This window comes from Balaenoptera physalus (genome assembly GCF_965194825.1).
Source record: "Balaenoptera physalus genome assembly, chromosome: 7".
Classification (NCBI taxonomy): Eukaryota; Metazoa; Chordata; class Mammalia; order Artiodactyla; family Balaenopteridae; genus Balaenoptera; species Balaenoptera physalus.
This window is the reverse complement of record NC_138886.1, coordinates 49,433,931-49,449,859: the sequence shown is the minus strand read 5'-3', so window position 1 is coordinate 49,449,859 and position 15,929 is coordinate 49,433,931. Positions and strand designations below refer to the sequence as shown.

The 15,929-nt window shown below is 44.3% G+C and overlaps 1 protein-coding gene across 5 annotated transcripts in view; it reads left to right on the top strand.

Moving 5' to 3' along the window:
- The first annotated feature begins 964 nt into the window (after positions 1–964).
- The window catches only part of MAMDC2 (MAM domain containing 2), a 168,686-nt gene continuing 153,721 nt past the window's right edge, over positions 965–15,929 (top strand). Inside the window, exons 1-3 of one of the 5 annotated variants that reach the window (XM_082470979.1) lie at positions 965–1,109; positions 2,712–2,835; positions 3,174–3,290. In XM_082470979.1, the coding sequence (XP_082327105.1) occupies positions 1,092–1,109; positions 2,712–2,835; positions 3,174–3,290 (259 nt within the window). In that variant the 5' untranslated portion in view covers positions 965–1,091. Of the gene's footprint in view, positions 1,110–2,151; positions 2,256–2,711; positions 2,836–3,173; positions 3,291–15,929 lie in introns of those variants that run through there. The other 4 variants (XM_082470976.1, XM_082470975.1, XM_082470977.1 and 1 more) reach the window with 4 other exon arrangements.

The following is a 15,929-nucleotide window of genomic DNA, read 5'->3' as shown; positions in this document are numbered from 1 at the left end:
TCGTTTTCCTAACACCTGGAACATGCAAATGAATCTAAGGCAACCCTAAAGCTTTGAAATACTCCATAGGTACCTGGGAAAAGGAGAACCGGTTTGATAGTTGCTGAAAATTTGTTTGGTTGAAAATAGTGTTTTGAAGTTTCAACTGGATTCATATCCATCTTTAAAATTTTAATTAAGTAATTTGATGAAATTCATCAGATATTTAGCACCATCTGTGAGCAAGAAATCAAAAAAGAAAGACAAAGGAGATAGGCTACTGTACCAGTTGAGAAAATAGGCTTTTGGAATAAAGCCGATCTGAGTTTGAATCTTGTCTCTACCACGTGCTGTCACTGAACTCTGCACCTCGGTTTCCCCATCTATTAAATGGGGATAATAATGATGCATACCCCATAGAGTCTTTGAGAAAGTTAAATGAGATTATCTATCTAAAAGGTTTCTAATAGTAAACATGATAAATGTTTTTATTATTATTAGCTACTCCCTGAGGCAAAGCATATAAACACACACACTAAACAAATTTTAGATCATTTGAGCCACTGCCTACAGAAAACTCCTGAAACCTTGTCTAAACTTATTTTAAAAGGATCCAGGAGCTTTCTTCTTATTAGAGAGAAGGCTTTCAAGTTTTCTCATCATGAAGATGACATCTGAGTCAAGACCTAGAGGTAGTACCAGCATGAGTCATGTGGCTCTCCTGGCAAGAGCATTTCAAACAGAGAGAACAGCCAGTGTGACGTTCTGAGAGGACAGCTAGACTGTGTCTGAGGACCAGCCAGGAGGTCCATGTAGCTGGAGGCAAGTAAGCAGGGCAGATTAGGTCAGAGATATAAGTGGGTGGGGATAGGTTTTGTAGGACCTGGTAGGCCATTGTGAAGAGTCTGGATTCTGCTAAATGACTGATGGAGTTGTTAGGAGTCTGGAACCAAGGAGTGACATAGTCCGATTTCTGTGTCAAAAGGATGCCCTGACAACCGTGTTAAGAATGGAATGGAGGTGCGCAAGGCAGAAGCAGCAAGGAGACCACCTTTCGGAAACTACTGCAGCATCCCCGGCAAACAGCAGTGGCGACTGGGATCAGGGCAGTCATGTGGGCATGGAGCGTGGTCAGTACCTGCTATGTTTTGAATCCTGAACTGACAGAATTTGGTAATGTCCTGAGACGAAGAAAAGAGTCAAGGATAACTCTAAGTATTTTGTCCTGAGCAATTGGAAGGGAAAGGTTCCTTTAACTGAGATGAGGAAGATGCAGGGGAGGGACAGGTTTGGGAAGGAATATGAGGTGTTCATGCTGGGACCTGTTAAGTATGAGATAGCTCTTAAGCATCCAAATGAAAATGCTGAGGTGGCAGTGAGACAGAAGAGTCTGGAGGCAGTGGGCCGTCTGGACTAGAAAAATATTTGGGAGATATCAGGTTTTAGTTGGTGTTTCAAACTATGAGACTGGATGAAATCACTGAGGAAGTGAGGAGAAAGGGAAACAGGAGCTGAAAGGATAGAACTTGGAGGCACCCTAGTATCCAGGGGTCAGAGAGAGAAAAAGAAACAGCAAGGAGAAGAATGAAGGACAAGGAAAACACAGGGAGTCTGGAAACCAAGTGAAGGCATGTGAGCAGGGCTTTGATGGTTGAACAAGAGTTTGTTAGGCCAGTGGTCCTCAAAATGTGGTCCCAGACTAGCAGCATCAGCACCTGGAAAGCTGTTAGGAATGTGCAGAATCTTGGACCACAGACCAGAACTACTGAATCAGAAACTCTGATGGTGGGCTTCTGATGTACCCTAAAATTTGAGAATCATTGCCCTAGGCATAAAATTGCCTGCCCAGTATAATAAAGAGCATTAAGAAGAACCCCTACCCCTGTCACCACTTTCTTTACTGGAGGAGACTATTTTTAAAGACCCACTTAGTGCTCAAAGCAAATTTGTAGCCAATGGGTACTTCACCATAACCCCCTCCCTGACATCACTACCCCCATCCCAATTTAGAAACCTTCTACTAATTTATCATGGCTCTTTGGAGAGGAGGAATGCCCCCATTTCACCGGACAGAGGGAATGCTGAGCACCAGACATGCCAAACATTCCACTGCTAAATAAAGGCGGGGGTGGGGGGGGCGGTATTCCAAGGTTAGCGTTAAGGGGCCATAAATGCTGAAACTCCTAGATGTAAAGCTTATTCCACCCAACACTTCCCAAAATTTCTTCTAGGTTTTCCTAAGAGAATTCCACCCTCTTCCATTCTGGGGAGAAAAGGTTAAGATTAGGGCGAGCCCCGCAGGGCTGGCATTCCACATAGAGGGAGGCTGTCCCCAGAAATAAGCTGGTTCCCACTAGGATGGGCGGGGCGGGGCGCCTCCAGTCCCAGCTCAGCCGAGGGGTTCCCGGGAGGCCTGCCCTCTCCAGTATCTGCCAGGGGTCTGGTCCCAAGCTTTAAAAATCCGAGCCGTGGCACTGCATCCCGACCTCTCCTCTCCCAGCCAGTTCTGGCTGGCTTTTCAAAAGTGTGCAGTTGTCTCCTCCCTGCCCAGCCCCGTCCTCGCCCAGGACCAGCTGTGCGGCCGGCCGGCTTCACTTAGGACGCGAGCGCACCGCGCGGCGCTCACAGTTCAGGCACCTTCGGCTTTCCGCTCTGCTCCCGGGGCCGCTTTGCAAAGTTGGGCAGCTCCAAGCGCACGCTTTGCCTCCGACTTCTCCCTCCCCCGATTCCAGGCGCCCCCGCTTCCCACGCTCCTTCCACCCGGAGCAGCCTGTCCCAGCGGGCTGGCGGCTCGCACCCCTGTCCAGTCTTCCTCCCCGACCATGCTGTTCAGGGGCGTCCTACTGGCAGTGCAAGGTAAGGCCTGGATCCGGGGTGGGGGGGTACCTCTGAGGGGCGCTCTCGTGGCCCTCTCCCAATCCCGCAGCCCTGGTAGTCGGGCTCGCGGTCCTGGGCTGGGCCGTCCGAGGGCGCCTACGGATCCATCTCCATAGCCGCTAACCTCCCTCCCCGAGCCCAGCGACTGCGCACGGGTCGCGCAGTGCAAGCGCCCTGGGCGGGGGCGGCAATACTGCCTCCCTCTCCCGTCCCCTCCCGCACGCCTTCTCACTTTCACCAGGTGGCTCCCCGGGGTGCCCTGAGTTGGTGTAAACGCTCCCGAGACCGAGCCTGAACTGAAACCCGCTTTGTGCCAGCAGCCCTGCAGCTTGTCGGTGCCCTGGACCTGCCCGCGGGATCCTGCGCGTTCGAAGAGAGCACCTGCGACTTTGACTCGGTGTTCGAGTTCCTGCCGTGGATTTTAAACGAGGAAGGTAAGGGGGTCAGTGCACAGGGGCCCAAGGTGAACTTTCCTTTTTTGCTGGTTGCCTCTTTCGCATGGGTAATGTTATCATCTTGGAGTTAAGTACTCTCAGGAGGAAAAGTGTGAGTCTTGGATCATCCTTCCAACTCTCAGCTGTGCTGCATGGATGGCCAATGAAGAGATGGAGCCCTTTGTTCACCTGGCCTGTGGGTAGAAGCTCTGCGATTTTGCCCGCCCCCCTCCCCCCATGGGAGGGAGAAAGGGGGCACAGCTGATGATTGTCTCCCACCAGCTGCGTGCCCTCTGCAGGTCAACAGCCTCTCTGGTCCTCAGTAGACACCGTTGTGAGCTGGGAAAGTTGGGTGAGGTTAGTTTTCTTCTCGTCGTGCAGAAATGGTGCCCTAATTCTGTGATGGGACCTCAGTGCTAAACCTCACATTTATGTTGTGCTTGACAGCGTTTTGTTGCATGACATCATCCTCATGTTATTGTTGTGTTTATAATCCAGTACTTGGCGAAAGAGGAAACCAAGTCCATGGCCATGTGCCTGAGGTCTCTCAGCTGGCTGGCATTGGTCATTGTCTTACCACTCATACCGTTTGGGTTCTAGTGACAAAGTTTAAATGTGGGGTCTTCAGATATAGCTTCTTGCCCTTCATTTATTTAGTAAAAAATAAGTAGTTCTCTAATGCCCAAGAGCAGGCACTTCTTTCCCTTCTTTCCCTTATCTCTCACTTGTGCCACCCCATTAAGAAGCTTGATGCCCCAGGCCACTGGGACTGAGAAATAGCCTCCTTTAAAAAACACTGCAGCGTAAAAGAGATCAGCTAACCTCCTTCCCAGGAATCTCATTTGTCCTCAGGCCCCCAGATTATCTAAGCTCCCTGGAGAAGGTGGAGGCTCAGAACCCCTGCTTAGGATGTAGGAACTGTCATCACAGCTTTTCTGCCTTGGGCTTCTGTTTGGGGCTTTGCATATACTAGCGTCGCTGACATTGGCAGGGAGGTGATGTTAGCCCCATTTTACAGAGGAGGGACTCTCAGTCTTAGAATATTCAAATGGCTGGCCCATGTCCCAAGCTATCAGTCAGTGGCCAGCTCTGAGCTGACTAGATCAGGGAAAAAACAGGAGGGAACTACTCAGTAGTAAGCTTTATTTATTGCCAACAATTGCCAAGTCTTTCCTACAGAGTACTTAGGGGTAGCTGGGAAAAATCAATTCCTGATATATCGTTTGAACGATTCCTACCTTGCTGATTGCCTTAGGGAAGTCTCTTTCATCTCACCACCCTACCCCTTTCCCTGTTCTGGTTGTGTGTGAAGCATTTTGAGCAGTGGCCTGACCTGGACCACATGACTGGCTTTGGAGAGCATTATTCTCTAACACAGTGCTTTAGCTGCATCAAAATTACCTGGTGGGTATGTTAGGACACAGGTTGCTGGGCCCCCACCTCCGAGTTTCAGAGTCTGTGGGTCTGGGATGGGGCTGAGAATTTGCATATCTAACAAGTTCCCCGGTGATGCTGCTGGTCTGGAGATCACATTTTGAGAACCACTGACCTTTGAGAACCCCTACCTCTGCTGGTGGCTCTGTGCAGGGCTAGGACTAAGGTGAAAGAGCCACTTGCATTACCCTGAGAGTGAAGACCTCCTTAAATCTTGTGCCCTAGACACCCCTCTTGCCTCGCCCTAGCCTGGCCCTGAGAAAAGGAAATCAACATCACCCCTTAATCCAGGAGCCTCAGTCCTGCGCCCCCATTGCCAGGCCTCCGTCAGGATGGTGGCTCCCTGGCAGCCTGCTCCTGGGTCAGTGGGCAGGCCACAGGTCGCTGCACTCAACTGCCGCCCAGACCCACAGGAAGTGCTCTCTGCTGAGTTGGCATCTCTGCACCAGTGGCAGTTAAACAGTGCCCCTCCAGGAAAACAGGACGATGCTTATAGGGAAAGGTGATTGTGGTTTATAGCAAAATGAAGACACTGTTGCTTTCCTCTTTGCTTTCTTTCTAACTTCCAACAGCCACAGCTTTCTGGCTCAGGGCTGGGGGAAGTTCATTCATTCTCCTCTGAGCATTCCCGGGGGGAGCAGGCTGGTTAGGCTTCCATCCTTACGTATCACGTTTTCCGGAGGCCAGAACTTGGACATAACAGTCCACTCCAGAGGCGCAGCAAGGTAGGGGTGTGGCAGCCCCTGCTGCTGCCTGCTGAGAAGCCACCACTAAGAATTTCCGGTATAAAGCCATTCCTAGGTTGGTAGATTAAAGACAATACAAGTGTCCCAGGCTGAAACCTGGTCACAAGCCTTTCTGCAAATTTACTTCATCTGGCTGCAAAAACCCTTTGAAACTGGTTCCATCCACCTCCGTGTATTGTATGGCGGCATAGAAAATGATAGGTTTCAGTGACTTTTGCCCACAAGTATTTGGAACGCAAATAGCACTTTCTAGATGTCCTTGGTCAGTAAGTTAATTTACAGTGGAGAGATCAATGCTAAAGCCCAGTGAAGAGAGTTAAGTAGAGAAACAAATCTGCCAATTAGAATTTCATTACAGGAGATTCAAATCGGGAGTCATTGTCTCAAAATATCTCCCAGCTGCCCAAAGTTGTATTTGAGGTCCACCCCTTTGGTTTATTTAGAGTATTAGGTCTCTAAGCCTCTCCAATTACAATTCCAATGTCCCTAGCTCATGGCCATTTTGAAATATGCTTGATTTCCACTGGGCAAAAAATGGATGAGTTTTGACAAGGCGATGCATTGACTTGGGTTGCGTACCGTAGGGAGGGTACCCCCAGGGACAGAGGGTGGCACCAGAGCAGGTGACTGGGCATGGCAACCTAGCCTCGTCTACTTTCCAGTTTCTTGTTTTCTTGATTTACCTCCATGTTTTCGGTAGAATATTTTAATTTTCTCTCACTTGTCAAGGCAAGTGAGATTGTGTCAGAATCAAACTTTGAACTTGCTTTTAAATTTTAGGTTTGAATTAAATCCTGGGAAGAAGAGATCTATTTTATCCTATAAAAATCTTCCTTATTCATTCATTTATCATCTAAAAAAATCTTTATTCATTCGCAGTTCAGAGAATATCGGAACCCCTTTGAACAGTCGTCCTCAGCTGAAATCGAGATTGTTGGTTCCATTTCCCCAGTGCCAGCTGTGGGGGGCAGAAGCCCTTCGGCTGAGGATTCTTGGACACTATAAAGTTGGCCTCACATCAGAATGGTCACGGTTCAGACTAGTCATCGGTTGGGTTTTGGTTTCATTCCAATTTTTGGACCCCTTGGTTTAGCATCTTTAAGCTGGCTCTTTGAGGAAGTCATTGGAGGAACTGAGGGAGGGAGGGGGTAAAATCCAAACCCAGGTACTGCTCCTTAATTAGAAGTTTGGAACACTAAGCCACCCCAGAGAGGAAGGTAGATGTGGACATGTCAGGTTAAGAGGAGGTAAAAAAGGAAATTCAAAGCACTTGTAGAAAGAGTATTTTTTTTTTTCTACAACAGTGGGGGTCAGTGTTTGAGGAATTGCCTAATACAGGAAGAATTTGGATGGTATTTGTACCCAGAAGCAAGTGATGGTATCTGAGGCAGGCTGGCCAGCTAGAAGTTTGGCATAACCAATGGGGAGCGGGTGGTAGAGTAGGCCGATATCTCAATGTAAGTATATGCGTGTGCCTCTTCCTGTCAACCCCCTTTCTTCACCCAAACCCCTTCCTTCTCTCTTAAGGACACCTTCAGTTACTTGGTCAGCTGAGTTTCACTTCTTCACTCAGTCATGTGCTAGTTATTAATACTGATAAATCCTGCCTGATATTTCTTGAGGCCCAGCTGGAGCCAGAAGTCTGGCCAGCATCCCACGGGGCCTTCCTAGAGGAGGAGGACCAGTCCTCCCTCTCTGTGGGTTACAGCTCTCTTTCTGACTCAGCATCCCACCCTGACATCAGGAGTTCGTCAGGCAATTCCCACCCTCTGGATCTGCTTAAACCTGCATCGCCTCTGCTCGTTGGTCTCTTGATGCCCTTTATGCAGAAACACAGCCCCCATGTTGTGGAGAGGCTGAGAGCAGCACGAGTCTGGGGTGTTCCTCAGATGCCTCTCGGAGAAACAGTCGACCCCAGGAATTGGCCGAGTTCTTCCTGCAATGCCATGTGGCATTCCCCGGCCCGCCCTGGCTACTACTGATGTCAGGTTGAACCTGGCTCTTGTGAGCTGTGCCTGAGCGTGGCCTTGGTTCTGCCCTGGCTCTGCCTGGGACCCTAGATCCAAGAGCTGGGCCTTGGAATTCATCCAGTGCAACCTCCTCATTTTACGGAGGCACGCACTGGGGCCCAGACAGGCTCCCAGTCAAGGTCAATGACCAAGTCAGTGGCAGCCCTGGGGCAGGGCCTCATTTCCTCAACTCTTCACCTTTCTTTCTTCTAGCATTGCTGCCTCTCCCAATGTCCCTGTCTTCACCAGCTCCTGGACCTTGACACTTTGGTGTGTTAATTAAACTCTGCATCAAACATCTAATCATATTTCATACATGTGGAAGAACATGGGTTCCAAAGGTGCAGTGCTTTGGGCCTACCAAACCCACAAAACACTATATTTTATGCCAGACCATGCATTTATTCACTCAGATGTGTAGGGATCCCACCTGCCTGCAATCTTTAGCATATAAAAGAGTGCCTGGCACATAGTAGATGCTCAACAAATATTTGTTGGGTGAATGAATTTGCTGAAGGAATAAATTCAATACTGGATGATTAAAAAGTCCTTATGCATTTCGTGTGTGCCCCTGGTTCATTCTGCCCCTTCAAAGGTAGTTCCTTAGCATGAGAAACAATGTAAGCCTAGTGGTTAATATGAACTCTAGAGTTGGACAGCTTGGATTAGAATCCAGGCTCTACCCTTACATGCTGTGTGGCTTTGGGCAAATTATTTAACCCCTCTGTGTCTCAGTTTCCTTGGCTGTAAAATGGAGATAATTAAAGCACCTATCTCCTAAGATTGTTATGAAGACTAAATACATTAATATATTTAACACATAGTGAGCACTTTATACATGTAGCCTATTATTATTGTTACTCTTATTATTACTAGTTTTGTATTTTATCAAACATTATTTCTTCAATTCAGACAGCTTTCCAACACAGCTTCTGGATTGCTCAAGACAATGTATTTTTCTTTTCATTATAGTTTTGCCGTTTGTTCTCTATTCCAACCAGAGGAAGGGCTTTCCTTTTCTTATTGTTTGGCTCTATTTTATTTATTTATTTAATAATTTAATCATCTGTTAGCCTCCTGGGCCATCTAAGTTTTGTGTGGCTGACTGAAGTGTGGACATAAAGTAATAAGACTAAGTTTCACACTTGGTTTACAGTCTCTCCCTATGACTTAGACCTTTTTCTCTATAAATTCTTAGTTTTTGTCAAGAATGCTTTGGTCCCTGCCCCAGCCTGTTCTTCCCTACTTATCTGTCCCACGGAGCTGGTGCCTCAGCATCAATCAAGTTCCATGCTGGTCCCTTCTAGGAGACCTCTGAGCTCTCATCTCCTAAGCTCTTGGGCAGGTCCCTAACCCATGGCCTCCCTGTCAATCAATCTGAGTTCTTGGGTTCTCTTACCTGGCCCCTGCACTTGGGACTTAACCTACCTGGAATGGTAATCTCTGCCTGCTCCTCTCTGCTGTGACTCACTTCTCTGGATGTAGGCTCTGTCTGGCCTTCCTATCAAGGCCAACACCCAGTCTGGGTTCCTCCCTACTCAAATTAGAGTTGCTGAATGGGAAGTTGCTACCCAGCTCCTGGTCTGATCCCTGACAAGGCGCCCAGGATTTTGGGGATGTTTTCCTTCCCATAATTGCAGAAGTCAGCTGTGGTCACAATATATTGGAAGGAAAAAGTAATTTCTTGTCACAGGACTTTCTGCCTTCACTGTCATCTTCAAATCTCTTAGCACACAGTCCCCAGGTTTTATGACTTGCATTTTGGGATATGCTATTCATAAAAAATCCTGGTTCTTAAAATAACAGAACCTGTTTGGTAGGTCACCCCAGCAACAGTCCTACTTCTGTCTCTTGTTAAACAATGTTTGATTTTTAAGAATTTGAGTGAAACCTATTTATGTTAATAGAAGTGATGGGCATCTTGATATATAAGCCCAGCAGGTAGTTGAACATCTGTTGGGCGTCTTGGCTGGTCAATCCTGATTTTTACTTCTACCAGTTATCCCACCCACTCTTCCTCAATTTCTCTTATGCTTGTCTTAATCAATTCAGTCATATAAATGTATTCATGCATTCAGATCTAGGCTCTTGGAGCGTTTGATTATACGTTTAATTTCATATATATGTAGGTATGTATATGAAATACCTACAGGAAGAAGGTAGTACTTAACACAGAAGAACATATGGCTAGTGATAAATGAAGAAGTTATTTAAGAGCAAAGAACTTTCACAATATATCAGAAATTTCTATCATATCCATTAGGCCATACCTAATTAAGGAAAGCATAATGTCATACCTAATATCAATAAGACATTCCTGACAAAAAATAGGAATTTATAGAGAAATTCTCACACCTGTGCATTAGGCCAATTGTTATCAACCCTGAATGGACATTAAAATCACCTAAAAGTTTCTTTAAAAATAGTGTGTCCAGCCCTACCCCAAGAGACTCTGATTTACTTGGCCAGACATGGGGCCAGACTTGGTGTTGTTAACAAATAGACACTAAGAAATGAACAAACTCTCTAGGTGATTCCAATATGCGGCCAGGGTTGAGGACAGTGATTAGAAGAATGGCCAACTCCCCCCATCTCCCCCCAACCAGATGTAAAAAGAAGGAATGTCCTCTTATTAAGGATCCTTTAATGATTACCAATTGCCAACAGGATAAAGTGCAAACTGCCTAGCTTGGCACGCAAGGTCCTTCGTGATTTGCCCCCAGCTATATTTCTTACTCTTCCCTCCCATTAATCCCCAGCGTGCTGTTCATTCAACACCTCTTTACTTTCTTGCCTCCCTGCTCTATTTGTGCTGTTCTCTACGTCTGTGCTATCCTGCTTTTCCATTCCCCTGCCCCATCCCGGCCTATTTGAATCTATCCGTGCTTTAATGTAGGGCTCTTTTTGGAAACATTCCCTGATTTTCCCAAGTAAATGAACCTCTCCCTTTCCTCTTTGTTCTCCCTTCCCGTGGCTCTCTTCACGTTCCACCATGTAAATCTTCTTAGTGTCTCCTTATCGGTGTCCCCGCCTCTTCACCTCATCAGAGTGTTACACTTTAAGAACAGGGATCACATACTTCCCACAACACCTGCCAGACAGTGTGTGGTACCAACAAGCGTTTTGGATTTAATCAATCTCTAAAGCCCTTATTGAGACTGATTTAAAAAGAACAAAACAAAACAAAACTCTTGACATTTTTCCCTGTAGCCAAAGAGGTTGTGTTTAATAATCCTTCCTACCGTAGGACTTCAAAGACTTTGGAGGCTTCTGTTGTAATTTCCAGATATAACAGTGAGGCAGTATTTCAGCTTGCCTCACCAATGTGTGATTTGTTTCATCCCCGACATACCCATGGACAAATAGCCCTTGGATTATTTACCCATCAGGGCTGCCTGAATCCCTTGATCCTCTGCCATCACAAACAATCATAATGCAGCCTTGAGAGTGACACTGATTGGTCTAAAAAGTATTTTTTGCAAAAGATGAACAGACTTTGAACTAGCTATCGAGAGCTGTTGTTTCTAAGGAACTCAAGTGCGAGACATCAGTATAGTACCCACCCTGATGGGCTATTTGTCTGCTCCTGGAAGCAGCTCTTGCATACTGTGGTGACTTATGGAGAAACCAAAGGATTAGGTTTATGATTCAGTGTTATCTGCCAGAATATTTGCTTTTTCTACTTTTTGAGACATTTATCTGTGTTTTGGGGGACTCTGAGGTTTAGAATAAAATAATAAACCAAAACAAGTGGTATCATGCCATAATTTCATAGTATCAGGAATGAATCATATGTCTTACAGAAAAAGTTTCTAAAGAATATTAAAGCAGAAACTAACACACCATTGTAAAGCAATTATACTCCAATAAAGCTGTTTAAAAAAAAAATTCATTCTATCAACACACATTTGAGTGCCCACTATCCATCAGGCACTATATTAGTTGTTGGAGTACAGAGAGTGCATGAAATACATACACAGTCATGGTCCCTGACCTTTGTGGTCACCATAGACCAACAGGAAGAAACACAAATCTGTAATTACGGTAGAGAGCAAAAGGAATTGTATACTAGCCCAGGATTTTCATTGCAAACAGCATAAGTAGGCTGTTTAAATTAAGCAGAAAAGAAATTTATTGGAAGGGTATTAATTAGCTCTCAGAATCAGAAGGAAGTCTAGAGAGCTGTATTTGGGCAAGGGTAAAGAGATACATATTGTAGGCAAGATCCTACTGGAGGAAGCATTTGTGTGACTTTACCACTGGATATTTGTTACGGTGCTTCTGGACCTGCCTGTTCATTATTCTGTAGACAATGAGTAGTGATATGGCTTGCTCTCCAGTCCAGTAGCTGAGAAGAGGATTGATTTGAGGAAGATTGGCCATGGGGAGGCTAGTTCGGGAACTGCGCAGTGGTCTAGCTAAGAGATGATGAGGGCTTGAAATAGGACAAGGGGAGTAGGGGTAAAAGGGAGAGAGTAAATAAAACACCAGAAAGGGGACTAAATTGACAGGACTTGCTTATTCATTGGGCGGGAGTATCGAGTCAGAGGGCAAGTGATTCCCAGATTTCTAGTTTGGACAGCTGTTTGTTTGAGGGTGTCAACAGTTGAGAGAATTTCAAACTGAAAATTTTGTTAGGGTAGAAGAAGTTGTGTTCAGTTCTGAGTTACCTGGGAAACATCCAGGTGGAGGTTTCCAGAAGGACTTTGATGTAGGAAGCTGAAGGTCAGGTACAGTCTGGGTAGGACTATGGCTGTGGGAATCCTTAGCATAAAGACAGTGGTTGAAATCTTGAGAAGAGGTAAGATCACCCAAAGAGAATGTATAAAGTGGTAACAGCAGGAAGCTGAGGGTGGAGCCTTAAATTCATGTTTAAGGGTTAGGCATAGGAAGGAGATGGTGGAATAAATGAAACAGAAAGAACTAGACATAGAGGAGGAGGAGAATTAGGAAAGTGCAGGGCCACAGAAGCCAAAGGACTTAGGAGTTTCTAAAGGAGGAGGTGATCAACAGGACCCAGCAGCAGAGAGGTGGGCACAGTATGACTTGTCTGTTGGAAATGACAGTTAGGTGCTGGAATGAGCGCAGTGTCAGTGAAATGATGAGGACAGACCCCGAATGCCCTGGTGGAAGAATGAAGGGAGAATGTAGACAGTTAGCAGAGTTCTCAGTAAGTTCGGGTGTTCTCTCTTTCTCAGAGAGACGTTTGACCATACCTCCAAAGAAACATGAGATGAAAGAGTTTTTGTTTTGTTGGGGTTTTTTTTGTTTGTTTGTTTGTTTGTTTTTTTTTTAAGGAAAGGGAGACTTGAGCTTGTTTATGAAGTGAGAGGAAGGGATCAGTAAAGAAAGAAGATTCAGGAGACAGGGGGGCTCTAGCTCTGCACTAGAACCAATTTCCACTTTGACAATTCAGAAACCTCAAGAACATACAGATTTCTTGGACCCACATAACCCAAGATCCCTCCATTGGGTGGCTCAATAACACTTGTGTCAACTTCAAAATGTGTGAAATTTTATTTCTACTGTAAATGAAGAGGATGTAGGAGATTGGGCTGAATCTGTGGTAATTAGGATGCATCCTGGAACATACTTATTAAGAAGCAAAACCAAACCTTTTATAGGCTACAGGAGAATGTTTGGGTATAAGGAAACTTTAACAGCATAGCATATTCTATTTCTGTTATGGGAATAGTTCCCAGAGAGAAGTGTGAAGTGAAACCTAGTGAAAGAGTTACACAATATAGCTTCCTATGCAGCCATGGTTTGTGACCCATAGGTGGGCTTTCATGGTACTTGTCGAATACATTTATCGTCATTGTCTGTAACCTTCACAACAGTCAACAGTCCTGGAGGTGGTTATTATCAACATTTTACGGATGCGTAAGTAGGAGAAGAGAGACTAAGGTAACGTGCCCAAGGCAACACAAAGAGTCAGGATATGGACTGAAGCATATGTGGCTCCAAAGATTTGAGCTTCACTGGGCCCTAGGCTCCTTCCCATCAGAGAGTAAGTTGTTACCTTCATGCTTCCAGAGGTCACCACCGAGGAAGACAGACCTGCAAGATTTATGCTTCCCTAGAGGTAGTGGGAAACCTCTGCAAAATACTGATGGTGTCCCAATATTCCAACTCCTGCCCCAGGGTTCCAGGCCCCAGATACAACCAGCATGCCTGCCATGTGGTGGTAAGCCTTTGGAACCAAGCAAGCATCAAGCCAAGATAGGGAAATATACTTCTACTTATTTTTTCCATAACAGATTAAAGTTTACTCTTGGAACCATTTGAAGGATTCTCTTCTCAGTCCTCAGCATTATCTTGGCAGAGAACTTCAGGGAAAATTTACAGCTTGACCTAAAATACTTTGGCAGTCTTAAGGAATACTCCTGAACTTCGAATTCATCCATTTGTACTGTGAACGAATTAAAAGAGTACACAGATAAATGTGTTTTTGCAAGCCAGTTGCCCTACTACACGAGCAGTTTGGTACTCACTCATTCCATTACTCCTAACAGAATGGCAGTGTTGCTATCCAGCAACATTATATAATATTGTGATATATAACTTAGCTCTATGCTCAGAGAAATTTCCATTCCTTATTTGAAAAACTTTTGCCTCACTGCCAAAGAGAGCTGAAGTGTTATTTGAGGCCACGTTTGTAATGAAGATGACTTTACTATGCTTTAACTTCACCAAGAAGCTGCCTTCTTTGCTTACCAATATTTTATGACTAAGACCATATTGTCTGATACCATAACTTAATAAGTTTTCTTTTTTAAGCTTCTGCAGATTTCTTTTAATTTTGTGACTTTATGAAAAATGGGTAATAGACTAGAGTGTGTTTAAAGTGTGTTGTGACTCTGCATTAGCCCATTTTAAAATATAAGCTTTATGGAAAGCCTTTGGTTTTCCACTATAAATCCTGAAAATTGGGAATACGCATCTGAAAACGTTTTCCCTTTTCCACAAATTCTGATGCGGAAAATGTGAGTTACACATTAGTACCTTTTTTTTTTTTTTTTTTTTGAGAATCAACACTGAAGAGCAGACCCTTTTGTGTTTTTTTGTTTTTGTTTTTTATTGTTTTTTTTAAAATCTGTAGCCTTTGTTTAATTCACAGTTTCTTATATTTAAAGGATCATGGGTATTTTAGGTAAAATCTATTAATGTCCTGAAGACATTTTGGCTTTTTGAGAAATCCTGTCTTACAGAGGAGTATTCATCAGACACAATCCCTTCTACAGGAATAACCTACCATAGGAGACCAAAATATAGATAATAAAATATTGTGCCTTTTTGTTAGTGCACTCAGATCCAAGAAACAGGATTAACAAGTCTCTAAAACCCATGTGTATATACTTGGAATTTTATCTCTTCATTCTGCCTCTATCTGCACACCTATTCCAAGAAATAACCAAGTTCTTCACAGTTTGATGTTTGTCTGGCACTCATCAATTAGATATAACAATTGCTGATATTCTTGTTTTACTCATTGTCTTTTTTCTAAGTTATGATCTGTCCATTCAGTTCAAAGGGCATCTACTTCTTTGGTCATCTGAACCAAAATTCACATTACCATATACTAATTCCATGTTAAATTCCATGGTCAATATCCCTGCTGGTATAATTTCAGTCACACTGATATGAAATCATTCATTCAGGAGGTGGAAACAGTTTGGAGGTATATACTTTGCCAGAGTTAATCAGGTGATAACTTTGTATATCAAGTTATTATATACAAATGTTATTATTAACAGTAAGGGACAGAGCTGGAACTCAAAGCTAAAATATCCAAGCCTATTTTCCAAGTGACACTGATCTTTTTTTATAAAACAATCACTCTGCATTACAGAGTACTTATTATCTGAATCTTTAGAAACTGAGTTTCATGGAAAAAAATGTCAGCCAAATCTTCCAACAAAAGTCATTATAACATACAAGCATTTACTAAAGAAGTGACTTCTCGAAAATTTCTTGTTACTTACTACTAGCTTAGGGCATATACTTTCTAATGGTGGTAAAATATTTATTAGTTTCACATATCTTTGTGTTGTAAATACAGTTCTATACATAGAAAAGTGAACAAATTATTTAAGAATATTCAGTATTCTATTTGGTGATTTTGGAATAGTTTTTTTTTTTAACATCTTTATTGGACTATAATTGCTTTACAATGGTGTGCTAGTTTCTGCTTTATAACAAAGTGAATCAGTTATACATATACATATGTCCCCATATCTCTTCCCTCTTGCATCTCGCTCCCTCCCACCCTCCCTATCCCAGCCCTCTAGGTAGTCACAAAGCTCTGCTGATCTCCCTGTGCTATGCGGCTGCTTCCCACTAGCTATCTATTTTACGTTTGGTAGTGTATATATGTCCATGCCACTCTCTCACTTTGTCCCAGCTTACCCTTCCCCCTCCCTGTATCCTCAAGTCCATTCCCTAGTAGG